This window comes from Trichosurus vulpecula, chromosome 1 (genome assembly GCF_011100635.1).
Source record: "Trichosurus vulpecula isolate mTriVul1 chromosome 1, mTriVul1.pri, whole genome shotgun sequence".
NCBI lineage: Eukaryota > Metazoa > Chordata > Mammalia > Diprotodontia > Phalangeridae > Trichosurus > Trichosurus vulpecula.
In genome coordinates, this window is record NC_050573.1 from 393,740,772 (window position 1) to 393,768,636 (window position 27,865).

Sequence of the window (27,865 nt, forward strand, 5' to 3'; positions counted from 1 at the left end):
GTGGTTTGGTTTGGTCTGGTCTGGACTTGTGATTTCTTTAAGGTAATCAATTCCTGGTGAATAAACTTCCTCTACCAATGCAGGTCTACAAGCATTCTGCAACTTCCAGTTTTCAAGGGTTGCCTGAGTGACTTACCAGGGCACGCAACTTGTATATGCCAGAGGCAGGACCTGAATCCAGGTCTCTCTGACTCTGGGACCCACTCTCCATCCACTATACCACAGTGCCTCTCACATTACATATAGTAAGGGCCGTTGCTTGTAGTATGCACTTAATATTTGTTGAACTAAAAAGAATTGATTCTTTGCATTTTCCATTCTGTTGGGATATGCAATGGTCCTTTATTGAAGACCATTCAAAGACTACTGACATTACTGTTCTCTTCTTCCTTCTACTCCTAACTAAAAACTGGCACGTGCATCTTGGTCAGAATAAGTTCATCTCTATAACTTTGTTCAAGAAAAAGAAAATTTTAAAAGAAAAAAACCATAAAGGTTAGGAGTTGAAGAGTTAAGAGGCCAGATTTCTCAGATCTCCAGCAATGCATTAGGGAACTATAGCCCTCTGTTCCCTTATTGTATAAGGGACTTTATAAGTCCAAACTTAAAATCCTTCCAGCTCATAATCCTGGCGATTTGCTCCCAGCTGTTCTCAGGGTATACACTGTCTTGATGACCTAGGCCAGTAGTTACCATTTTTGTTTATAAGAGCAGATGTCATGAGCTAGTTGATCTGACTCATTCATCATAGCACCGTCTGTCTTTGTACTTCTGTCTTTCACAGCATCAGTAACTGGAGCATCTCTGGGACAGAATGGTTCTTTTGGCTGCCCTTGTGTGTCAGAGCTGCACAGATTGGCTAGGACATGAAGGCATGATCTACTCATCACAATGACAACTGAGGCAGTTGTTTCCACCAGGACTGGCCCACTTATTTCAGTTTTTAAGATGACTGCTTTGGATTTGCCATCTGTAATCTAATCTTCTGTTGCCCGATTATTGCCACTCTCTGGACCACTCAATTGCGTAAAACAAGGATTCATTATCTGCCATGGACAGGCATCTGGGGGCCCATGAACTTGGGTGGGAAAAAATTACATCTTTATTTTCACTCATCCTTACGTGAAATTTAACATTTCCTGATTACTTAAATGCATTATTCTGAGAAAGTTTCTGCAGATTGCTAAATCAGTAGGTCAATGACAGAAAAAAAGGGAAGAACCCTTGGTGTAGAGCCAGTGTCAGTAAGCAGAAAGATGGATAAAATTATCATGTGCAACTATGCAGCCAACAGTTAAAAAAAAGGCAGACTTCCTGGCAGGGTTGAGTAAAGGAACACTCTTATGAAACACCTCGCTGGTATGTTAACTGACATATTTCATTTTCTATCTGGAATGTAATGTTGTATTATGGCGGTTTATTGCGAATTGCAAAGAAAAAAAAAACTATGCAGACAGCTCCAGGTTATAGCTTCATATTTAATGCAAAATTAGCACCAAAGAGGAAGAGGAGGGGAAGGAACATCAATGATTGCACAACCAGAATCTAATTAGGATAGAAAGCCACCTAGACTCATAAAGGAAGAGGTTTTTACAGTAGTGATATCTCTCCTGAGAGAAAAAGAATATAGCTACTTTTAGTGTACTGTCCTCTCGGGGTCATCGGGAAGACCAAGTATTCCCACCCTCTGGCTGGAGTGGGTGGGGGAGAGAAGAGAAGGAATTCTACATGAAGAGTTACAGCTTGGAAGAGGGATGATCAGATCTGGGAGTACTCATGATAACAGGAGGCAATGGAACAAACTCGAAATGAATTTTACTGGTTAATTGGAAGGGGAAACAGGCTTCTGATACGCCCACAGCATCATTATTGAGTTTTATTAGTGCAGCAGAGCAAAAAAAAATTCTATCAGTGTACCTTGTACCTTGTGTTCCTAAAAGCTGTGTATAAACTGAACTACCTTTAAATGCATTGGGGAAGTTTGATGTTTAAAGGAGTCCTGGTATGAACCTTTTTGAAAAGTACATAATCACTTCCTTAATGATCTTTTTCTAATTCTAATTTTTCACATGGAGTATTGGATTTGCCTAAAGAAAGGTTTACTTATGTAGCCGTTGCTCGATTATCTAGGGCTGAGGTTCTTAACCTGGGATCTACCCTGGATAGATTTCCAGGGGACCATTAATTTAGATGAGGAAAATGACATCTTTATTTCTATATGATTGGTTTCCTTGGTAATGCTTTGTACTTAATTTTGTTCATTTAGGACTGTCTGAGAAGGCCTCCGAAACCTCCACTAGCCTGGTAAAGGGTTCATGATACACACACACACACACACACACACACAAATTAAGAACCCCCAATCTAGAGTAATTGATTATTCTACTTAGCAGGAAAAATAACTGTAATTTATTCTATGCTTCTTTTTTTGCCATATGTTTCACCAAACTTTTTTTAAGTTTTTAAAAATAAGATGTGCTTATTTTTAACAGCACCACAAAGGTAGTTTGGAGCTGCATGATACGATGGAAAAAGAATGAGATTTGAAGTCAGCGGCCCTGAGTTCAAATCCAACTCTGCCACTTGCTATATTTTATGATCCTATGCACATTACTCAGGCTCCCTGGGCCTCAGTTTTCTCATTTATAAATTGAGTGAGTTGGATCTGATGACCCCTAAGGCCCCTTCAAGCTCAAAATCCAGGTGCTCATGTTCTTTCTTTTCCCCCCATTCATCCTCTGATAGCATTATTTATGACCATCAGTGAAACAATAAGCAGGTATTCCTTTCCTCCTCAGAGGAACAATCTGCTCGGGTTAATCAAGAGTGAGCTCTCTTTCTCCTTGCTCGTTCTGTTCCCAAGGGCACCGTCCCGGGAGGCAGAGCAGGAGCTAGCCGTCTTACCTTGCATATCAGTGACAAGCAGACTGCCACTTGTTTTCTGATACACCCAGTGCTGAAAGGTGCAGCACTTCTGACCAGCTTCTGATTCTCTTCTCAGGAAGTTGATTTCCTTCCCATCCCTGATGGAATACTTCACAAACTCCCCGATCAGCTCCTCCTCCACTGTGGCATATGGGATGTTATTCTTGGGCCGATGAATAAGAAAGATTGGAATGATCCTGGGGGCAAAGGGAGCAGGGTTACCCAGCCAGTCCTCACACAGGAAAGAAAGGCTAAGCTGTCTATTACTCCAGTCTAAGGATGCCAGGAGCCCAAGAGGCCCATCCCTAATGGAAGGGGTTGCAGCACGATACCGAATCACCAGATAGGATGAGGGCTGTGTTCAGTTCCACTTTTCTCATTCAGTCAGTCAATAAACATTTATTACCTTCCCTCCAAAATTGGTTCTTAGTCAGTCTTGGGACAAAGTTTAATTTCTTTGGTTGGGATAAAAGAGCAACAGTAGTTGGCATTTGTACAGCCCTTTAAAGTTGCTAAAGCATTTCATGTGCGTTGTTCTCATTTGATCGCTGCAACAACCCTATGAAGCAAGCTGTTGTTATCTCCATTTAACAGAAGAGGAAACTAAAGTTCAGAGACATTAAGTGATTTGCTTCTAGTCAGATAGCTAGCAAGTGTCAGAGCCAAGATTCAAACCTAGTTCTCTGAAATCTAAATCCAGCATTCTTTTTTTTACTGAACTAAATTGACTTTCTAGACGAATTAAATACCCACAAAGCCTCCAAAGATCATGTTAATGTATAATTTAAATCAACCATCCTCAAACTTTTTATCTCAGAACTCTTTTATTCTCTTGAAAATTACTGAAGATCCCAAAGAGCTTTTTATTTATAAAAAAGTGGGTAAAAATATCTACAATATTTTTTAGTAGTATTATTAGGAAAATAGTTTTGACCTCATGGACTTACTGTCCATAAGATCCACAAGGATCTCTGGACCACACTTTGCGAACCACTGGTTTGAATCACCTTCTTCACCAAATCTTTTTCCAAGACTCTCTTTTAAAAAACAAAATGGACACATTTGAATGTTAACTTCTAGTTCTACCCTAGCCAATCTGGACAACAGATTTCAACAGCTGCTCAAAAATGTACTCCACGGTTCTGTCCTGAGCTCTCTTCTTTGTTTGCTCTCCACCATCTTACTTTGTGTTTTCATCGGCTCTCATGAATTTAATTATCATCTCTGTGCAGAAGATTCCCAGATCTCTATATCCAGCCATGCAATAATCCTGAGCTATAGGTATGCATCTCTGACTGCCACATGTACATCTTGAAATGGATGTCCTACAGGCATCTTAAACTTAACAGGTCCCCCAAGATAATTCATCATCTTTCTCCCCAAACCCTCTCCTCTTTTGAATTTCCCTATTACTGCCAAGGGCATCACCATCCTCCCAGTGACCCAAGCTGACAAACTCTAGGTCTATATCATCCTTGATGCCTCACTCTTACCCCAAATATGCAATCCATTTTTAAAATCTTCTCATTCCTACCTTTACAGCGTCTCTCAGACACATTATTTTTCTCTCCTCTTATATAACTATAATCCTAGTTCAGGCCCTCATCACCTCTTACTTGTTCTACTGAAATAGCCTTCTAATTTATCTCCTAGCTCCAAGTCTCTCTCCACTCCAATCCATCCCCACTCACCTGCCAAAAGTGAGGGCCAATCATTTCAACCCTACGCACACGCACATACACACACACACACACACACACATCAGTGAACACATATGTTCACTCAGCTCCAGCGGCTCACTATTTACCTCTAGAAAGAATATGAAGTACTCTACTTAGAACTTATAACCATTAATACATCTTACACTTCTCCACACACTTTATAATCCAGCAGCACTGGTCTACTTGTGCTCCTTGCACATAACATTCCATTTCCCACTGTCCCCCATGCCTAGAATGCTGTGCCTCACCTCCACTTCCTGGCTTCCCTTGCTTCCTTTAAAATGGAGCTCAAGTGCTCCCTACTGTAGGAGGTCTTCCCCAGTCCCCCTAGCTACTAATGCCTTTGCCTTTCAGATTGTCTTCCATCCTCTGTGAATGTCTCATAGTCACCCACTTGTTTACATACTGTCTCTCTCAGTAGAATGCACACTCCTGAGTGCAGGGCCTAATTTTCCCCCCTTTCTTCGTAACCCTAGTGCCTAACATGGTGCTTGGCACATAGCAGCAGTTTAACAAATGTTTGCCAACTGATTAACAAGTTACATATTTTTCCACCCTCCCACTATCTATACGCACTTAGATGCTTAGCTCAGGTTATTGACACCATTATGCTAATGAGGCCAACATTGAGGTACCCATATCCACGTAGATCAATTAACCTGACCTTATTCCATGGCCATAGTCTGTTCCTCTAACTCTGACCAGCTCCCTCAAAAATATGTTTTCTTATTCAATAGGGAAACTGAAAAGAGACAATGTGGAAAAAGAATGCAAAGTATGTTGTGCTTATGGTGGACCAGTAATAACATTTTATAGAATTAGAGAATTTTAGGCTTAGAAGCAGTAGTATGCTGATAAATTTCAATAACCAGCTTTCAAAAAATATATTCGGAACACGTTTTTAAAGTTAATCTGCACTACTCTGCATTTTCTCTTTTACTTTCTTAAGTTTAGACAACCAACAAAACAATAAGCCAAATCCTTTTGCACTTGGGAAGGACGGTCCATTTTAAGTGTGTGGCTGTGTCAGTGTATCTGTTTTAGATGGTAAGCTTCTACAAGGCAGGGCCCGGATCAATGTTGTTGTTTGTTTGTTTATTTGTTTGTTTTTACAATGAGCATACTATCATTTTATTTGAATAGTCTTTTGATTTCATTGGTATAGTCAACTTCCAGAGAGAAAACTCCTTCTGCTGGTGCAGTCTGATGCCTACTCTGAAATGTGTAGTTTTAGAAAGTTGCCTGGGGGCAAGAGGTTAAGTGACTTGCCCAGGGTCACATAGTCAGTATATGTCAGAGGTAAGACTCCAACTCAGGTCTTCCTAACTCTTAGGCCAACTCTCTCTTTATTCCCTATACTGTTAATCACACAATGCCTTTTAATAATGCAAGGATGATAAAGAATAGCAAAATGCCTTTATGTAGACTACTGAGGAAAGGAAAGAAAAAGAGAAATAAAGAGTCATAAAAAGTCGAAAACCAATTTCTAAAGAGTCAATGTGGAAAGAAATGTGGATCTGTACTTGAATCCGAAGTCTGCCTTTTCCACTTACTTTCAGCAAATCATTTTACCTGTCTAGTACTCACTGTCCTCATCTATAAAAATGAACAAAGTGTAACAGATCATCTCTAAGGTCCTTTGTAGCTCTAAGTCTGCAACAATATGACGATGACACTTAAGGATGCAAGGCTTTGTAACTTCTGAGAAATTCAGTGTGTGCTGTTGCCAAGAATTTCATCGTGGAGCTCACTTTCTGCCAAATGGTCTGAATGATTCTGCAGGTATCTGAGCAGTGATGCTCAGGCAGGACTATACCCTTTCTTCCAACAGGAATCGGGCCTGGGGAAGCATTTTAAATTCACATTTTTCAAGTTCTGAGTCACTAGTGAGCAACTAGATCAAACGTTTCAGAAATGTATTTCCAGAATCCAAGATGGCAGAGAGTAGTTTGCAGAATATGGTGACATAAAATCTCAGGAATCAGTGATGGCAGAAATAGTATATGAATGAAGGAACAAATGAACAAATGGGTGGAAGTAATGACAGACCCCCCCCCCAAAAAAGTGTCGTATCTACAAATAACAGAACAGAGTTCCAGGGGAGTCTAGTGGACAGACAAAGAAGAGATGATACTGTTCTCTACAGCTATAATCACATGAATTTGACAAAGCAGTTATCTAGTGCTACTCCTTCACTCTGTGAAAGGGAATGATGGGATGGCGGCACTCTCTACACACCTGTTAGAAGGCATCAAAAAGGTGCACCAAATCTGTCAGCTGCAATTGATGCTGTGAAAGGCAACAATGGTATGTGAGAGCCAAGGCAAACCGGCTTTTGAGAGCCAAGTGCTAGATTTTGATTTATACCTTGAAAGTTGGCAAATGCTACAAACCAGGACTTAATTTATTATGTTGTTCATTGTCTAGACTTCAGAAAGACTAGAAAAAAATGTTAATAATTCAGATTAAACTCAAAAGTGTATTCTGCCTATATTTCCCCCCCAGAGATCTGATTCTTAAAACTTTACTAGTACAGCATGGCAACATGGCTTTGGACTCTGAGTGAGAGAGGGGGTGGGGAAAACAACTTAAAGAGAAATGCGATAAACATGCAGGGAAAAAATGTCAAGGGCAGTCCTTGGCAAAACTGGGAAAGAAAGAAATATGTCTGGGCCTTCCTGTTATCCTTAACCTCCTCCTCTGTTAAGGACCCTTCTCTTCCCAATCTTTTCCTGCTATGAAAACTTGTTCTTTAGAAAGGATCCCCTGTCAGTGATTTGTACCTTAGTGCAAATTTATACCCTGGATTAGAGAATCATAGATCAGAAGCCTGAGGGGACCTTTAGACTCCCTAGTCCAACTATTTTACAGATGAAGATATTAAGGCAGCATAGTTTAATGGATAGAGTGATGGAATTAGTCAGGAAGATCTGGGTTCAAATAGCTCAGATTCCTGCTAACTGTGTGACCCTGGGCAAATCACTGGACCTCTCTGGGGCTCAATTTTCTCATCTGTAAAATGAGTTAGTCTCAATGATTTCTAAGGTCCCTTCAAGCACTTAATAAATAATTATATGCTTTATTCATTTTATAGCTGGAGAAAACTGAAACTCAGAGGTTTGATCAAATAGCTAGTTAGGAGTAAATCCAGGCCTAAAACTCATGTCCCATATTTCCCAATCATGTAATCAAAATTATCCATTTTACCTCCCGTGATCCTCTCTATCTCTTGTTTCGTCATAAGTTTTCTTCTTATCCATAGATCTGATAGGTAACTTTTTTTTTTGCTTGCGATATCACCCTGAATGTCTAAATCATGTACCCATTTTGACCTTATCTTGGTATAAGGTGTGAGAAACTATGCCTAGTTTCTTCCAGACTGCTTTCTAGTTTTTCTAGTAGTTTTGTCTGAGTTCTTGCCCCCAAAGCTTGGATCTACTAGATTACTATGGTCATTTCTACCGTGTATTGTGTACCTAATCTATTCCACTGATCCAACACTCTATTTCTTAGCTAGTACCAGATTGGTTTCATAATTATCCCTTTATAGTAGCTTGAAATCTGGTATGGTTAGGCTACCTTCCTTCATATTTTTTCCCATTGATTCCCTTAATATTCTTGACCTTTTGTTCTTCCAGATGAACTTTGTTATCATTTTTTCTAGCTCTTTAAAATAATTCTTTGGTAGTTTGATTTGTATGGCACTAAATAAGTAAGTTAAGTAAAATTATAATTTTTATTATTTGGCTCAGCCTGCCCATGAGCCATTAATATTTCACCAATTATTTAGATCTGCCTTTATTTGTGTGAAAAGTGTTTTGTAATTATGTTCATGTAATTCCTGCATATGTCTTGGTGGGTAGATTCTCAAGCATTTTATACTGTCTGCAGTTATTTTAAATGGAATTTCTCTTTCTATGTCTTCCTCTTGGGTTTTGTTGGCACTGCATAGAAATGCTGATGATTTAGATGGATTTATTTTATGTTCCTGCCACAAAACCTTTTTACCTTTTACAAGACAATTTACACTTCTGGCACTATCCGTGAAGCTTCCTGCCAGAGTTGGGAGTCAGGAGGTTGAATTTGCACTCTGGTTCCAACATTAATTAGTTGTATGGGACCTAGAGCAAGTCATTTCTGCTGGGATCTTGAGGTGGAGCTGTTTATTTTTTCATTAAAAAAATGAGGAGATAATCCCTGAGCTCCATTCCAAAGCTAAAAACCCATGCATGTGTCTCTCAGGTTGTAAACTGCACAAGAGCAGGAACTCTGTCTTGTTGAGCTTTGTGTCTCCCCCAGTACGGAGCCCTCGATAGGTGCTAAGTAATTGTTTGTGGTTTGAATGAATGATTCTGTGACTCCAAGTCACTCTGATCCCTCATTTTACATTTCATCTATAACTATGAAACAAAAGACTTTATCCCTTTTTGGAGAAATTTCAAGTTTGGCTAAAAGATGAAGCGGGTAATGGGGGGAGTGAGAAGGCAGAGTCCAGGGCCTTTCCTGATGGCCCATATTTTAAGGCCAGCCCTGGTGGGAAGGGGAATAGGTGAAATGAAGAGGAATAATGCCCATCTACCAGCAAGAGTTTGAATGGTTCTTAAAGAAAAAAAGAAGCGGTTCTCTCCCCACAAATCCAATTCTACAGCTGCAGTTTCTCATGGAGTATCTGCTAAGTTTCCCTGTTCCCTTTTACAGTTCCCATTTTAGAGGTATTCATGGCTGCACAGTTGTACCCCTTAGTGAGCCCTTGAGAATCCAACCAGGCACTTGTCATCTCAGCGGAACTGAAAGGGTTCATGTACCGCATGTGCACTCATTAATTATGTGGCATTTATAAAATACCAACAATGGCTAAGCGCTGTTCAGCACATTAATTAAGCCTAGTCCCTGCCCAGTGGGATTTCATTTGCATACCTAATTTGGCTCCCTGGATAATCATGAATTTTTAAACAGGAAGCTGTCTTCACATACAGCATTTTCCCTTTAAGACTGATTTTCCTATGAATAAATCTGAGAAAGGGAACTCCCAAGGACTGGTATCATCTGAGGAGGAAGAAGACATAAGAGCTGGCTCAGCTTGTCAGAAGCTGCACCATGACATTCTCCTCAGTATTTGAAGGAACAAAGATTTCTTTATTAAATTCAATTCTGGCATAGTCGTTGCTGGTGTTTTCAGTTCAGGCCCCTTTGGCTCAGCTCCTTTTCCCTCTGTATGGCTCCAAATAGAGAAGACCCTTGAATATGTGGGGAGCAGATTGTGTGACCTTTCCCTTCTGCTCTTCATGAGTCCCTTTCTTCCTTGGTCTGTCCCTTCTCTTGGCTAGCATTACTGCCAACTGGGATTGTTCTGCCTCCAAGCCCACAAAGCTACAAAGCCCTCCCTGCATACACAGAATATGCCTATGTGGATAGCATCCAAAAGGCTGCCTGTTACAAGCTTTTCTAAAATGGGTCCCAGGGTGGAGACCTACAAGAAGGGCTCAGACCCTTTAGATACTCTTTTTGCTTAAAGGTGACCTTTCAAAATCTTTCCCAGCTATTCCCTGGAATTCTTCCTAGGATTCTAGAATTCTGGAATATGGTCACAAATTAATTACTCACTTATTTTCCAGAAAGGGAAGGTACGATTTGGATGCAAGAATCCTTTGCTCTATCTTTAGAGGGAACTAGGATTTGGTAGTTCTGAACATGCTAGGAACAGATTGTCTGGCTTTCCCATTCTGCTGTTCATTGGTCCTTTTCTGTCTTGAGAGGCTGAGACAAGTGAAGAATATTTAGGTGGAGGGATAAGGACTAATTCTTACTTCATGTGACCTTAATTCAGCCTAGTTCCTGTCCTACTGTGTATAAAAGAAAAGAAGCCACACTAAACTGTATTCGTGGGTATGCATTTTTCATTCTCCTCCCCTCTTATAGAGGGACACTCATGTATAAATGTATATAGTAAAGCTGGAGCCAACAAGGGGTTGAAAATCTTCAGGTTTTATATACAGGTGCTGATCAACCCAGAGCTACATGGAGAATATTTTTTCTGAGATGGTGAATTTTAAAAATGGGTGACAGTTATACAAAGTTCCTTCCTTCCTTGTAAAGTATTCCATATCGTTATCCTAAGCCAAACTCTACGTCTCCCTCCAAACCAGCTCCTCTGATTTTCCTTATTTCTGTAAGATACTACCTTGTAGTCATCTCTGACTTGCCCTCTCCTTTCCCCGACAGCACCCCCTCCTCAGACCATCCATTGTGGAGTCCTGTCTACCCTGCTTCTGAAATGTTTATTGCCTCTTTCCCTCCCATCTGTTCTGTTACCACTCTAATTCGGGACCTCTGTTATCATAAGATTATCGTAAGAGCCTCTTCACTGTTAATTCAATTCAATGTTTAGCAAGTATTTTTAAATGGCTGCTGTGCGTGAAGAGTGCTGTGGTAGGTTCTGAAGGAGATGGCAAGTTTGGGAGAAGATTCTGTTCCTGTCCTACTGGAGTTCATCATCTAATAGGGAGATAGCGATATTTAAACTTTAAAGTGCTACACAAATATAAGCTAAATATATATAATTCAAGATAATAGGTGCATAAGAGAGATTCAGAGTACCTAAGATCATCACTGGGGAAGGATCTGGGAAAGCATCATGGAGGAGCTGGAATTTGAGCTGGGTTTTAATAGTTAGCAGTTTAATAGAAATAGCCTTGGATCTGGAATAAGAAGACCTGAATTTGAGGCCTGGCTTTATCACTGAGTTGCTGTGTGACTGTGGACAAGCCTCTTCACCTTGGTCTCAGTTACCTAAAAATTAAGAGCTTGGGCTCAGTGACCTCTAAGATCCTTTCTAGCTCTAGAACACTATGATTATGTTATTCTATGAGTGGGGATTCAAAAAATAAAAAGGGAAGAAGGGTATTCCAATCATAGTGTGAGCCCAAGTATGGAGGGGTATGAATGAGGGATGGCCAATAGACCAAAGGACAGGTAACAGGGAGTAGTATGAGACAAGACTGAAAAAAAGAGTTTTGAAAAACAGTTAAGAGAGATGAATGCCTCATCTCTCCTGCCCACCCCCAGCCCCCAACCCTAATCCTTCTTTCATGTCCACTACTCAATACATTTTTCCTTAGGCAGGCTACAATCATACCACTCTTCTGCTGAAAAACTTTAGAGGCTTACTGAATTAATTTCAGATTCCTAAGTCAGGTATTAAAGGTATTTCACAAGATGGACTTAACATATCTTTCCAAACTTGAATCTTACAACTGTCCTATATGTGTCCTATGTTCCCCAACATCCTCTGCTATTTTCTGCTTCTAAGTCTGTGCTCAAGCTGTTCCTTTTACTTGGGATGCCCTCTTTCCCATCTACCCCCTATAGAGAACTGATTCGGGAGTTAGAGGACCTGGGTTCAAATCCTATTTATGAAGCTTACTATAATGGCATGTGAATTACTTGAGATGAGCAATATGGTTCTATTTTATAATTGCAATGGTCATGCATGTGTACTTCTATTGACACTAGGCTGACTCAGAATGTCTGACCCTGTCTAGATAATCACACTGAATTTTAGTTCTCTGTTAGTTGTGTGCTGAATTTCATATTATATACTTGTGTTTCCGTTGCTCTTAGTTATGTTTTTAATTCTATGATTCTAAATAATGGATAAGGAGCATACTTCAATGACTGTTACAGATATCATAGTAGCTATTGGTGCAGGGATTCAAGTGTTTCAAGGAGAAGTTGTACCAAAGAGCAAAGGAAAGTGTGATCAAGATCAAAAAACACCAAGAACTGCCCAATTATTGCTGTAAATAGCTTAATTAAGCTTCAGAAAACAAGTAAAGCCCTTTGGAGGGCCCTGATAGTTGAATAGTTATTGATTCCTAGCATAGAATTCTCAAAGTTGAAAAAACAACAAAAGATGAGTTTAAAGAAATACAGCTTCTAATGATTGCTTTGAAGAAAAACCGCTTGTCATGGGCAAAATAATACAAAGACTAGAGGAAAGTGATTTTTAAAAATAAAACTCACTTTTTCATTCAAGGCTATACCAAAACCATTGTGAGAAGTCCAGTGAGCCTATAAGATGTGAGCATCTTCATCAAACTGTAAAACACATACCCTCAAAAGTGTTTTGGGAAATTTTTTTCCTTCCAGTGGGCCTGAAGTCTTATATACTTTAAGGGGATGATAAACTCCAATAAATATAATGATATGTTGAGAAGGACAGTTATTCCACAATTATAGGAATTTTCAAATGCTGATAGATTACTGCAACCTGACTTTTATACCATGTCACACGCCACAAAAGGTTAAGAAAATTTTCCAAGATATAAAGATAATCATGCTTCTATGGCCTGGTAGCGCTAGATTTAAAACCTTGCGGGAAAAAAAAATCCATGCATTGTAAAGAAGGCTAATTGGGAAAACGAACTGAACAGTAGGATTTATGGTTTCCTAATGAATAACTAGAGAACGTTAAAATCTTGAGAACTCAATAACCATATCATGAAAAACAATGATGCAGCAAAAGGAGGAGATCACATTTAGAAAATGTCTTTAAGGATTCAAAAGGTATAAGATTTATCTCATATTAAGAAATTTAATTACTTTTCTCCATTAATATGAATACTCCTTTACCTGCTGACCTTGGCCAAGTCACTTAACCTTCATGGGCCTCTGTAAAATGAGAGGAGCAGAAAAGATAACCTTGAGGTCCCTTCCAGCTCCAGATCTAGGAAATCCTCCCTGTCCTTCAAGGAACTATTTCAATGGCATTGCCTTCATGAGCCTTTCCTGAGTCTACATTGGGATATGATCCCTCCCTTTGCTAGATGACTATAGCATTTGGGTTTCACCCCTTTTATGCTTTTATGGCATTTATTGCATTCTGCTTTGTTGTTTGGTTGTTCAGTCATATCTGACTTTTCATGACTCCACGGACTATATCCATTGGGTTTTCTTGACAAAGATACAGGAATGGTTTTCAACTTCTCTGTCCAGTGTGTCCCCATTTTACAGATGAGGAACTGAAGCAAACAGAGGTTAAGTTACTTGTCTAGGGTCACACAGCTAGTAAATGTCTGAGCTCTAGGTTTGAACTCACATCTTCCTGACTCTATCCGCTGTACCATCTATTCTGCTTTATGTTATAGTAGTCCATGTGCTTGATTTTTTTCCCCCTACTAATCTATTATAAATCCCTTGATGGCAGGGCCTTTGTTTTACTCATCTTCGTAATCCCTCCCTCATAGTAGGCACTTGATAAAATACTGCCAAATCGCTCCCTCAGTTTTCATTCATTGATCCATTTCTTCATAATTCTTGTTTCAATTTCAGTGTACCCCATATACTCCTTCTTTCAATGTGTATGCGTACACAAACATGTAATATTGACCTTACAAATAAACAGGCAATCACATATCTTGGGTACCTAACATTTTTGGCTGGCTTGACAAATATTTAGGCAGTGGGCTGAAAAAAAAACAATGTGAATGAGCCTGGATCTATCTCCCTAAGACTCTATGGGGTTTTGTGTTTGCTTTGTAAATAGGATTTATTGGCATTCATATGAAAGAGAGCATCACAATGCTTAATTATGATTCTTTCTTTTCTGTGGCCAGTTAGCTCAAAGGATTAGAGCTTTGTGCTTCATTAATGAAGCCATGGCCAGGGACTCACTGCCCATTTGGGTCACTTAGCTTTCAGAGGTTCTATGGCTAAAGACTCTGCTTCTAACCTTGACCAGATGTCTGGCAAAAGTATACCACTGGTCATCAAAAAGACTGGTGGAGGGTGTGTGGCTAATGTGGGAATCTACCATGACCAACGCAGAGGCAGCATGGCACAGAGGACAGTCAAGACTTGGAGCCAGGAGTTTGATTCTTGTTTCAGCTCTGCCATTCACTAGGGGTGTGATCTTAAGCAAGTTACTTAAAGGGTCTTCATCTATAAAGTGAGACTAATAACACTTGCACTGTTGATTTCACAGGGCTTCTTTGTGGAAAGAGCTCCTGGAACATTTAAAAAGCACCACAGCTTGTGGCATGAGAGGCATCATGCTTCGTGCATGCTGAGCCAGCCTCAAAACCAGGAAGAACTGGGTTCAAATCCTACATCTGACATAGACTGTCCGTATAACCCTGGGTGAGTCATTTAACTCTCAATGCTTTAGGTAACTAATTCTCCGTGATATCAAGTTGCAGAGATACTGACCTACTTTGGTAGAAGGAGTTTCCTCATGATGGAATCCCCTATTCCAAAGAAATCATAGGTCTAGTCCCTATTCCTCTAAAGTGGAAGAGAGACAGTGTGGTAGAACGGAAGAAGCCCCTGGGCTAGAGGACCACCTCCACCCCTCACTAGCTGTGACCAATGGACATAGCTGCGTTGGGTAAGTCACCTAATCTGACCAAGACTCAATTTATGCATCTGTCGAATGGAAACAATAACGCTTGCAGCTCCTACCTTACAAAGTTATTGTGAAGAAGGTACTTTGCGTACCTTAGGATAATACTGTGGGGATCTGTAGTTTCGTAGATGTTGGAATTCCCTCCAGTTTCACAGATTGCCACCTACACATAAGCTACTAGAGAGTCACAGGGAGATGCCCGAACATCAGAAAGGTTAAATGATTTTTCCTTAGGTCACTCAGCTAATAAACTTCAGAGGCAGAATTGGAACTCAGTTCTTTTCCAATCTAAGAGCTCTGGGACACTGCCACTTCCTTTCGAGGTTGCAGACTTTATAAACTTTATAAACTTCAATCGGTCAATCCACAAGCATTCACTGTGGATGGGGGGTGGGGTTGCTTGCCTTAGAGTCGGGAAGACCTGGGTTCCAGTACTGTCTCTGACATATACCCTGAGGACACGTCAGTTAACCTCTAAGACTATCAGCTGGGGAGAAGTTGCTGGTCAGCACTGATATATCAATGGAATCATGGGTCCAGTCACCGCAAAACTCCCTTAAGCATTTAATAAATACCTACTTTGCGTCACGCATTGTGATGGACACTGGTCAAAGACCAAGATAAAGACAAAGATGAAAGTACCTCAAGGAACTTAACTATTGGGGAAAATACAAACACATTTAATATAGACAAAATAGATATAAACATTGAATATATATACATATACACACAAATGCATATTTATATATTCGCATCACTGGGTTATTGCAAAGCTCTTATGAGATTGTAATATATAAAAGCACTTTGTAGATGTAAAGTGGTATGCAAATGGAAGCTCATGTTATTAATAGCCAATGACAGCTAACATTTATATAGTGCTCACTATACACCAGGCATGGTGCTAAGTGCTTTAGAACGATTATCTTCCTCAATCCTCGCAACAGCCCTGGGAGGTAGGTGCTGTCATTATCCCTGTTTTACAGTTGAGAAAACTGAGGCAAACATGAATTAAGTAACTTTCTCTGGATCACTCATTAAGTGTCTGAGACTGGATTTGAATTCAGGTCATCCTGACTCTAGGCCCAGCACTCTATCTACCAGGTCACTTAGCTGCCCCTAGTAAAACAACTCGAAGTGTTTATCCTCAGGATGAGAAGTCAGAAGTATTATGTTCTCAGATAAACAACATATCATATTCATTCTAATTGAATGTAAGTCAAGGGGCCTTCCATTAATCTTAGCTGTCCCTTGAATGAGATCACATGCAGCATGGCTGGGATAAGGGGCCCCTGTAGAGGTGAGAGCTTTACTTTTGTGGGTTTATGGGTTTTCTCTCTCCTTTCTTGGGACAGGGAAGTGACTCTGTGGCCCTGGGATTCTTGGGATGAATTGTATTGTTGGGCCCCTCTTTCCCATATCTACCCCACCATTGCCTCTAGTATAATCTCTGGTGAGACAGATGGGGGACATTACAAACCTGAACATGGCTACTCACTCTGGTACTTCTCCAAAGCCTTCCAAAGGCTGGGCTTCAGCTGCATAAATCTTGGCATACTGTCTGGCAGTATTTTGGACATAACATTCCTATATCGCCAAGAGATACAAAAAATACATGTTACTAGGAGAAAGCCACAGCAATCCGTGGTGAGGATAAGGAAGCATGTTTACAATACAGTACATAGCACATTCTCATAGCACATGGCTGCTGGGTAGATTCACTTTGCTCGACTATGCTTATTTATTACAAAGATTCTTCTCTCTCTCTCTCTCTCTCTCTCTCTCTCTCTCTCTCTCTCCCTGATCTTTAACTGGAAGACTGGGAGTCTGGGAAGGTGGGAAGGGTGGAGGGTGAGAGTTATCAATAAAGAGAGAGAGCTATCAAAATATTTTTTTTAAAATGTACAGAAGAGAACAGAAAGACTTTCAAAGGGAGCACAGATAAACAAGGCAGTTTTTGAAAGCAATGTGTAGAATTTATTATATAATTTAAGAAAAATAAGCAGTATGAAATGGATGTACATGGTTTCATATTCAATCTTCTTTTTGTGTTCTACCTTGTATATGGAAATGCTTCTTTTTGAATGTTTACATTCAAAATAAAAATAATTAAATCCAAAAAAAACTTAAGAAATCAAAAGAGCTCTAAATCCTTGGACAAATTATCTCAGAGACATATTCAGAGGCACAAATCACATGCTTATCAAATTTGTAGAAATAATAAAATGGAAGGAAGGGTTAAAATGTTGGATTAAAAGAATGGGAATGAAAAAACATCTTAACATCCTGGAATTGGAACTATAGATGAAATCAAATAAAGTATATTTTAGTATGAATCAATGTAAAGTTCTAAATAGGTTCAAAAAAAATCAACTTCACCAGTATAAGACAAGGAAAATACATGCTCTCAGGTAGTTCACGTTAAAAAAATCCCTAAGAATTTTGGTGGACTGCAAACTTCAATGAGTCAATAGTTTGTTGTACCAGCTGCAAAAAAAATGCTATCTTCTCTGCATTGCTTAGAACATATCTGAAGTATAATGTTCAGTTCTGGGAATGACATTTTGTAAAGGACAATTACAAGCTGTAATACATCCAAAGGAGGGCAATCAAGATTATGTAGAAATTTGAAACCATTTTGCGCAAAAATCACTTAAAGGAACTTGGGACAGTCAACCTTAAAGAGAGAAGGCTTGAGAGAAACATGAAGTGTTGTCAGGTAGAAAAAATATTACTAGACTTATTTTCCTTGGCCTATATGGGGAGAACTTATAGCAACAGATGGAACCAATAGGGAGGCAGATTTTGACTAAATAAGTAAGGATTTCCTAATAATTAGGACTGCTTTAAAAAGATGGAAATCCTTTGGAAGAAGTGAATTCACTATCACCACAGGGCTTGAAGTTGACCTAGAGAACTACTTTCCAAGGATGCTATAAATGAGATTCATGTTTTAGATAATGGTTTGAATTGGATGAACCTAGAAATTCTCTCCAAATATGATACATTCACTCTGATGCCAGAGTAGCTGCTGATAGGCATGCTCAGTTAGAGCCAACCTAAAACCAGAACTAGTATGATTGGTAGAGGGGCAAGAGATGAGTGAAGAAATTAAGATCACCAACCTTGTGAACTCAGTAGGGTTTTGCATTTGAAATCCCATTTTCAAAAATGTCATTTGAGAAGTAAATAATTCATAATACCATGGTGAGGTGCTAGTTTGGAAAAAACATGATTGGATACTATTGAATCTACATTTTCTTGGGCATAAGGGCATTTCTCAAAGTGGGGCTCTGGGTGCTACTGAAATTCATCATAATTGGGTTAAAGAAGTGGTTGAGGTATATGGGATAAACTTTAGAAAAGGGGAAGGAGTGATATTTTGAATCAAAATGAATAGAAATGGACAAAATTCTGTGTGTAAAGAATAGGGGTAGCCTTCTCTGACTCAGGGCCAAAAATGATATATATGAAAATGATATATGAACATCTTAGAATGGCAGAATTGTGGAGTTGGAAGACATTTGAGATCATAGACTAAGGGTTAGACTAACATTTAATTTTCTAGAGGAGAAAGCAGAGACATAGAGAGTTGACTTAACCAAAAGTACATAGCCATTCAGTAGCACATCTGAACCTAGGATCCAAGTATACTGACTCTCAGGCCAGTGCTAGGACAGAGGTAAACAATCAAAAGAGAGAGAATGCCTTTATGTTACTTCAAATAGTATTTTGCAGACCTAGGTCTGATTTAAGAACTGTGCTAGAAATCGGGTAAAGTAACAAAAGTTTCAACCTATCATCATTTCCTAAGTTGATATCTTGAATTGAGTCAAACATAGGTAGAAATAGATAGGGAAGTTGGGGAGGGGGGAAGGGAAATAAAAGAAAGTTACTTGATAACTTTGATGTATATTTGAAAGGAATAATAAGTTGTACATAATGGATTTGCAATTTTAGGTGCAATCTGTTGTTTTTCTATTCCACTTTGTCATGGAAATGCTTGTTTTATTTCTTAAGTTCAGAATAAAATAAAGGAATTAAAAAAAAAGAAATAAGGGAGAAGGAAAGGAAATTTGTATCTGCTGAATTTCTCAATGACTAGTCCTTTTCTAGGCTATCTTCAGGGATTTGAGCCTGTGAGATTTGGTGTGACCAAGAATACCTATTTCCAAATATATTTTCTATCTATCCGTAAAAGAATAGTGTGGATTCAAATCCAGGGGATATGTTAGGAGTTTACAGGAAGAGGGATGATATCAACACAGGCTATATAGGAACAGCAACTGAATGGGGCCCTAGAAATAGTTTCTAGTACATAAAAAAATGGTAATCTAGCACCGTTCCACTCTTTTCCCACTAATGCTATGGACTAACTGAGCTATCAGTCACCTTTGAACAATGGTTTTAATTGGTTAGCAGGAGTTTAACAATCATTACTGGCTGGCCTCATGAGAACTTATTGCTCATCCATCAAGTGAGAAAGTCTCATAATGTTAAGGGCCACTAAATTACTCTCTTTCTGTTTCATTCTGCTGAAACAACCCAAAAAAGTTCTGAAATAGTCCGAGGGTGTGAAATATCTGCTTCTGCTGCAGAAATGCCCAAGCAGAAGCACACACAGCTGAGTCTTCAAGCAAGAATTAATGTCTCCCCTGACTCTCAATAAAGTCTTGGGAAGGAGGGATTTCTCGGTGTGGCCCTGGCTTTACTAAATGGGCCATTTCCCCCAAAAAACTGAAATATAGTTAAAACTCTGACTTTTCCAAGGCCTGGCCAAACCTGGCCAAAAAGTTCTGAAACTTGTATGAAGTCCGAACCTTAATTGTGAAGATCTGGTGGGAGAGATAAGTTATCAAAGCAGGTCCCTAATAATCAGAGATCTAAAGAAGTCCTTGGCTGAAGGTTTTTCCAAGTTTCTTCATTTAGATTAGGGACTCTTAAAATGAAGGTCATGGATTTGTTTAGATAAGTAGATAGATAGGTAGATAGATAATTTATTTCAATATAATTGGTTTCCTTTGTAATACTACGTATTTTATTTTATGCACTTAAAAATTATTTAAGAAGGCCTCCGTAAGCTTCATCAGACTGCCGAAGGGGTCTATGACACAAAAAAGTTAAGGACCCCTACCTTAGAGGAAGCCCCATAGACCCTGACTTAGATTTTAAACTTACAACATCAGTAAATCTCAAACCCTGAAGGATGATCTTTTGAGGGGGGAAGGCAGGGCAATTGGGGTTAAGTGACTTGCTCAACGTCACGCAGCTAGTGAGTTTGTCAAGTGTCTCAGGCTGGATTTGAACTCAGGTCCTCCTGACTCCAGGGCCAGTGCTCTATTCACTGTGCCACCTAGCCGCCCCAAGGATGATCTTTTGAAGCTGACTCTACTGGGAGAAAGAAGGCCCTACCTGTGCAGCAAGTTTGTAGTTCTTCTGGACAAGCTCATCATTGTTTTTGGTCCCATAGGCAATTGCATTGTGCACTTTGAGTACACAGGCATGGCCAGGGCTGAACACGGGAGTAAGGCCCTGCATCACTTTACTTCGGAAGGCTTTGCGGTGGACCCCTTCTCCAAAGTGGAGCTCTTCTGTTGCAATCTGACCACGAAGATTGCCCCCAAAATAGCTGTCACTGATGAAGTCTTCTCTGAAGATAAGCTGGCTGAATTCAATCTCTTCAAATTCTGAAACACAGAATGGTTTTGGCTTAGTCGAACAGCTCTAGCTAAAGCCTATGTCCAACCCTCACCCATAACTTAATATGAAGAACAGTATCAACCAAAGAGAGAGAAGGAAAGTGGTTGATATAAAGGCTTTTGTAATTTTTTAAATTGTGTATTCCTAAGTACACAAATATTATGATATTATAAAGCAAACTCAAAAATGAATTGATGATTAGGTAAGGAAGAACTAAATAAACAGAAGAGCTCTGTCCCTGAAGAACGGTAGAGGGAGATCCAGTGCTTGATCAGTAAGAGGAAAATGGAAGGCACAAGATTGACTGAAGCAAATGTTGGGAGGCCAATCAGAAAGGTGATTTTACACCGTCCCCAGAAAATAGAAATGGGAATAAGAACAGTGCCTAAGTAAGTATAAGTGGGCAGAGGAAGGTAGAAACTGGGGGGAAAAGACTGGAAATAGTTATATAAGGTTTTAGGGTTTTTTTTGGTTGGGGCAAGGTTATAGTGGTTGGTATAAGTCATCCGTATGAGGAACTTCTTGTACGCAAACCTTCCCTGTCAATGCAGATCAAGTGTTCTGCAGTGTATAGTCTTGAAGAGTTCCCATGATGCAATAAGTAGTTAAGTTATCCAGACAGTATGTGCCAAAGGCAGGATCTGAATCTAGGTCTTCCCAATATGCAGGCCTCTTATCTCACTACCCCACACAGATGCTCAGATATACCTCAAGCTTACAATAAAAAAGTGACACTGGTTTTGCTAAGACTAATTTACATTTTGGGTTAAAAAATCTTATTGTGTTCTGCTTATATGTGTTTCAAATATCATACCCTGGGAAAAAAGAGTCTGTTTCTCTGTCTCTCTTTTAGTATGATCTCTTTGGGTCAGAAGCCATGTTGTCCAAACTGTAGGGGCTTGCAGCTATTTGTCAGGGATTGAATTGTATATAGAACTAATTATTGATCAGAAAGGAGTTTGGGAATGAAGGGACTAGAGGACTTCTTAAATAGAAAATTCTGACCCTCATTTGAGAGCTAGCCACCAGGGAAGGCAGAGATGATGAAAATTACCATTATGAGATTGTCATCCAGGCCTGTAGTCTCTTGCTGCTGCTATGTGATTTTTCTTTCTTGTTCTTCTGGGCCCCAAGAAGATAGGATAGTAGCAGACAAAACAGACTCTCCCCTGCTCTGGTATCAGGAGGAAGCTTTGGTTTCTATTTAGTCTAGCTTTGGGCTATCAAAATCAAAGAGATCATATTGGATTGCCTGAGTGTTTGAGCATTAATTAGGAGTATATGAGAATGGACCAAGCATACAACAATGATAGAAATAGGGAGATTTCTCTTTTGTTTACAAGACTAAGATAAAATATATGAAAGGGGAAAATGGTGAGAAACCGCTTCCATCAGCCATAAGTAGGCTTCAGGGTAATCCTCTAGGCTTTCTATTCATAGATACACATACATATACATACATACATATAGATATAAAATATCTATACATATAAATATATTACACACAAACATATATACACATGTGTGTATGTATATGTGTATGTATTTTTTTAATGATGCTTTGCACAAGAGAATAACCATCTTTATATACAACATAAAGACTTTTCAGTTCTTGTGCATGACTATTTCTAATTCTATAGAGTGGCCCCTGACTCTCAATAGGAGAACAAAGTAAACTCAATAAGGACAAAAATAAGTCTCTTTAAAAACAAGTCTTTACATCTCACAATCCCATTGCTTAAAAGCCAGTGGTACCTAGAATTAATTAATGAAACATTTCAGTGTAATTCAGTTTATTGAAAGCATTAAGCATTTCTTCAACTCAAGCAGAACTCCAAAATTAGTTCAGTCAATCCTTCAAGAAGATGGTTATCCAGATGAACATGTTGGGGTATAGGAAGGAAAAGTTGCAGCAACAGCAGAGCAGAGGATGGGGCACCATCAGCAGCTCTGCTATGATTTGCCACAGATCAGGGTTGCTTGACACAGCAACAGAAGAAATAACACCAATCTCATTCCTTCTCTTCCCCTTTGGCTAAAATGACAGCATCCCTCAGTACACTTAAGAGAGTAATACGAGGTAGAATCTGGTGCAGGGGTTTTAGAAAAATATTCTAAGAACTGGTCCCTATTCTGGTCCTTGCTTTGCTTTGTTCATTTTGTTTTGTTTTCTGTCTGGATCTGTGATTCCATCAATGAAAAGAAGTTCCAACACATAAACTTCCTCTGGGGATATAGCTCTGAGACATCTATGTTGCATATATTCATAGAGGATCTCTGGGGTATATTAGAGGTTACACAACTTGCCCAGGGTCATACAGCCAGTATGGGTCAGAGGCAGGATGTGAACCCAGGTCTTCTGATCTCCAAGGCCAGCCCTCTTAACTATTATGGTGGCTGTCTCTATAAGGCCTTATGGGAGGTGGAATAAGCAATTGCCTATGTGGTGTGAAAGTAAGGACAAACCACTCCAGTATCTTAGCCAAGAAAAACCCATGGAGAGTATGGTCTGTGGGGTCATGAAGAGCTGGGCATGACCGAACAACAATGTGGCATGATTGGGGGCCTTGAGAAGACCCCCACACACACACACACTAGATTGATGTGCAAGAATTTTTTGTTAATGGAGCTTCAGTAATGGTTATTTGCCATATAAAAATACTGGAAAATGCTCCCTTTTGCTCTTTCTACCAACATCGCTGGCTAGCTAAGCTAGCAATATAAGTTTTGCCAGCCAGCGATGGTTTTAAATTGGCTGTTTTATAGTCACCAGCTGTCCTGAAGATGCCTGGGAGTGCTGAAGAAAACCGGGTTAGCTCTCTTTCCTTTATAGTCTGGCAATTCAACATAAAAAGATCCTTGTCTGTAGTCAGAAGACATAAGGTGCCTTCTTTGGTTTTGGAAGGGCTAGAGAAGGAAGGCCCTAGATGACTTCCATGGACCCTTTCAGCTAGGGGTATGGTAAATGGTAAGTGTTTAACAATCTGCTCTCTTAAAAAAGCAGGATATACTTTCAAGCTTAATCTGCATTTTTCCCCATCACCTTCTTCAGTCTAGACAAACAACAAAACATTAAATTAAAACTTGATTTGAAGTATTTGCTGATTTCTGAGGCATAAATCCTCACACTGAAAATTTAACAATTGGCTCTTGAAAGCCAGTTAGAACTGGCTTCAACACATCCTTGCTTCTTGCCCCAAAATGATGATCATATGAGCCTGAGATTGTGGTTTAATATCTACCTTACTATTTTCTAAGTACAGAGTATTTGCAGGTGAAGCATCTCCAAATGGATCTTAGGATTACAGAGAGAGAGAGAGAGAGAGAGAGAGAGACGGATTGGGCCTGAGGTCACAGAGTCTTCATTTTAGAAATAAAAAAAAAATAGAAGAACAAAAACTGTAGACTAGAGAGTTGATGTTTCTTTCCTAAGGTCACACATGTCAGAGGTGGAATTTCAACCCAGACCTTCTAACTCCAAATCCACACGCAAAGCTACAGTGTGTTTATAGACCTGCTGCATTTCTAACAATTCTCAGCCTATGCCTGAAATTCTACCATTAGTGATTTGTTCCTTTGGGTTAAGGCATTTTAAAAGATAAATGCTTTAATGTGTTGCTTGGGAAGGTGAACATATTAAGTCCCTAATAGCTAAGGAAATAATTAGATTCCTTTCCACCCAGGACATGAGGGGAAAAAGGAAGAGGAGAAAAATAAAAAGGTGGGAAGGATAGGAAGAGAAAGGTGATGGAGCTAAACTTTTCCTTTACGATAATTTTGCTGAATACTGTTCTAGTCAAACTTCTTATCTGCTAAATATCTTCCACATTGTAGATGAACAGATAGCCTAAAATTGTGAGAAAAACCAAAAGCACCATTTGGACAGGAAATTACCAGTGTAGTACTTAAATAAAACTTGAAGCATGCCATGAGTTGCCAAAAACTCTTTTGGGTTTGTTTGTTGGAATTGTTGAATATAAATCAATATCTTAGCTTTCCAGAAGGCTTTATTACAAGCCACAGATTTCATTCAACTTAGACAGAAGGAGCAGAGCCTGGAGGCAATAGTATAGAATGTGGATCCTAAAGATAACAAGAGGAAAGTGATTTCCGAATACATCCATAGCCTTAATAATGTCGTCATGCACAGCTTATTGCTTGTAGCTGGCATGACATTCGTTCTGGAGTTTCTCATGGGTTTAGCTTTATTAGCTTTGAATCAGAGAGCAATTCGCAAAATGCAAGCTGTAAGAAGAAATTATAATTACATTCAGAAGACATTTAGTAAGAAAGGGCAGACAGGAGCACCCCGGAACTGAATACAAAGCTAATAAAGAAGCAATTCATGCTGTGGTTTCTGTTCTACCATAAAAAGGCAGGGTAAGCCTGGGTGTGGCCCTCACCACCCCACAGAACTGTGGAAACTGGAGCCTGGTAATCATAGTCACAGGGGAGCCAGAAGTTCTGAGGAGTGGGTCTGAAGCCTAAGAGACCTCTAGACTAGAGAAGGACTGGTCTTATTATGGGGCTAGGGCCAAGGTACCACTGCCATTGGGATACATCTTCACCCTAATTGCAGGCTCAGTTCTCCTAAGCAGTTAAAAAAAACAAGCAGTCTTAAAACCCGAATGTGTAAACCCAGACTAACCAAGCAGAAGTAAGCATGACAATATAGACCACAACAAAACCATTCCTGTAGAGACTGAAAGAAAGGGCCCCTCTCTACTTCAGAGTTCCACTTTGTGATTTACAAATGAAGAGAGAGGTCTGGCTGACATTTTTGCTTGGAGGCCACTGGCAGGTACAGCACTCATCATCAAGGTTAGAAGCAAATTTATTTTCTGCTCTGACAGTTTTGTTCCAAGGTACCAGAAGTCACAGACATACAATCTCAGAGCCGCAAAAGACTTCAGGGATCAAGCAATCCAGTGCCCATCTGAAGCCTAAATCCCTTCATCTTCAACAGTGACAAGTGATCATGCAGCCTCTTACTGAAAACTCTAGTGAGAGGAATTCACTGCCTCTCAAGACAAGCCATTTAATCCTGAAATAACTCTAATAGTTAGAAAGGTCCTCCTGATACGGAGTCAGAAACTCCTTGTGATTCAAGTTGTCCCCTTTTTATAACTCAGTAACACTATAAAAAGAATCTAGTATAAGTGGGATAAACAACTAGCCTCAGGAGAACAAGGAGATGTGTTCAAGTCCTGACTCAGACAAAGATCGATTGTGTGACCCTGCACCGTAACCTCTCAGTACCCAAGGCAATATTCTAAGACTATAAATTGTAGAACAGGTGTTAATATGTATTTCTAAAGGGAATTCCTATACTAATGAAATCAAAGGTCCCATCCAAAAAATATCTGCTTCACAATTTCTCCTAGACCCAAGTGAAGGACAAAAATTCACAGATCTAGAGTTTGAAAGAGGCCATCTAGTGCATTCTTTTCATTTTATAGATAAGGAAACCAAGACTGAATGACTTGCTCACAATCAAATAGGGAGTAATCATTAGAGGTGAGATTTGAACTTCCATGCTCTGATGTCCACACCGGTGCTCTTTTCCAGGGCACCTAATGCCTCCTGACTGAAGCATCCTTTGCCCATTACCTTAAATGACCAAACTATTCTACACATCCTAATTACCCTTCTCCTGGTGTTTTCACAAATATTTCATTAAATATCTCTTCAACTGTAAGTTTGGGGTTTGGTTTGTCTTGTATTTTGTTTTGTTTTAGAATGATTACAAGCTATAAACCATCAGAATGACCCAAAAGCATTTTAACTGAAGTGAAATTTAGTTCTCTCCTGAATCAGCTGCACTTTCTACCCTGCACAGAGGGTGAAATTTCCCTGAGGAGAGACAGGCTGCAGAAAAGCACTTTGCCAGGGAACATTCAGTGGAGGAGATGATCTGGACGTGAGCAGATTCAGGAATGGCTCCTGAGCCTTTGTTGAGCTCAGAGCCTTGTGGGTATCAAAAGCAAACATCAAAACCCTCCTTCCATTTGCATTGAAGTGCAGATGAAAGGATTTGCTCTTGCCAAATACCTGATGCTTTTGGGGAATGTGCTTATCAGCATCCACAGCTGAACAGCCAATGGAAGCAGTGAAAGGGGTGGCTTGTGAGCTCATGCAGAAAAGAGCGAGGTGGAATTGTGGAAGAAAGTCTAATCTTGGTGCATGGCACTTGGGTTTTTTGTTGGTTTTTTTTGGGGGGGGGGAGGGGTTGCCCTCAACTGTCAAATCGACACATGATAGACGCATTCAAACAGAAGCTCAAACCTGAAAGTCCTCATTCTGAACGCTTAGTATAGCATTAGTGCTATTCATAGCAACACTTTGTGGGAGCAAAGAACTAGGAACAAAATGGGTCTCCATTGTTTGGGGAATGGCTGAACAAATTGTAAAAGAATGCAATGGAATATTATTTCACTGTGAGAAACAACAAATCAATGTTGGAGGGGCTGTGGAAAAACAGCAATACTTAGACGCTGTTGGTAAGTCGGCCCAACAATTCTGGGAAATAATTTGAACTATACTTTTTAAAAAAGTGGCTAAAATGTCCATGCAGGGGTGGGGAACCTATGGCCTCGAGGCCACATGTAGCCCTCTAGGTCCTCAAGTGAGACCCAATTTGTTCTATGAAGTTTGGATTCAGTCAAAGGGCTGTACTTGAGGACCTACAGGGCCACATGTGGCCTTGAGGCAGTAGGTTCCCCATCCCTGGTCTATAGCCTTTAACCCTGAGATCCCATTGGTAGGCGCATACCCCAAGAAGCTAAAAAATATAAGAAACAATGAATATGAGGAATTTTGACAAACATAGGAAGACTATATGAACTAATACAGTGAAGTGAGTAAAACTAGAAAAAAGTATATATATGTATATGCGTGTAGAGAGATATACAGATTGATCACAATGTAAATGAAAAGAACTATAAAACAAAGCTGAATGCTGCGCAATTATAATGACTAATCTTAACCTGGACAGGAAATGAGAAAATGCACCAACCTAAATTTGTTATAGAGGTAGGAGACTATGGGAATGGGGAATTAAATATTGCTTACTCTGCCAGACGGGGGGTTCTGCTTATTTTCCCCCCTTTTTACAAGGGAA

The 27,865-nt window shown here is 39.7% G+C and overlaps 1 protein-coding gene across 3 annotated transcripts in view; it reads right to left on the reverse strand.

The window, feature by feature from the left end:
* Nucleotides 1-27,865, reverse strand: part of ALPK2 (alpha kinase 2) — a 177,581-nt gene that overhangs the window by 32,265 nt on the left and 117,451 nt on the right. For 2 of the 3 annotated variants that reach the window (XM_036741840.1, XM_036741841.1), the window contains exons 10-12: nucleotides 20,458-20,732; nucleotides 16,544-16,632; nucleotides 2,905-3,122 (exon numbers count right to left, since the gene is read on the reverse strand). In XM_036741840.1, the coding sequence (XP_036597735.1) occupies nucleotides 2,905-3,122; nucleotides 16,544-16,632; nucleotides 20,458-20,732 (582 nt within the window). Of the gene's footprint in view, nucleotides 1-2,904; nucleotides 3,123-16,543; nucleotides 16,633-20,457; nucleotides 20,733-21,885; nucleotides 21,966-27,865 lie in introns of those variants that run through there. The other variant, XM_036741842.1, reaches the window with a different exon arrangement.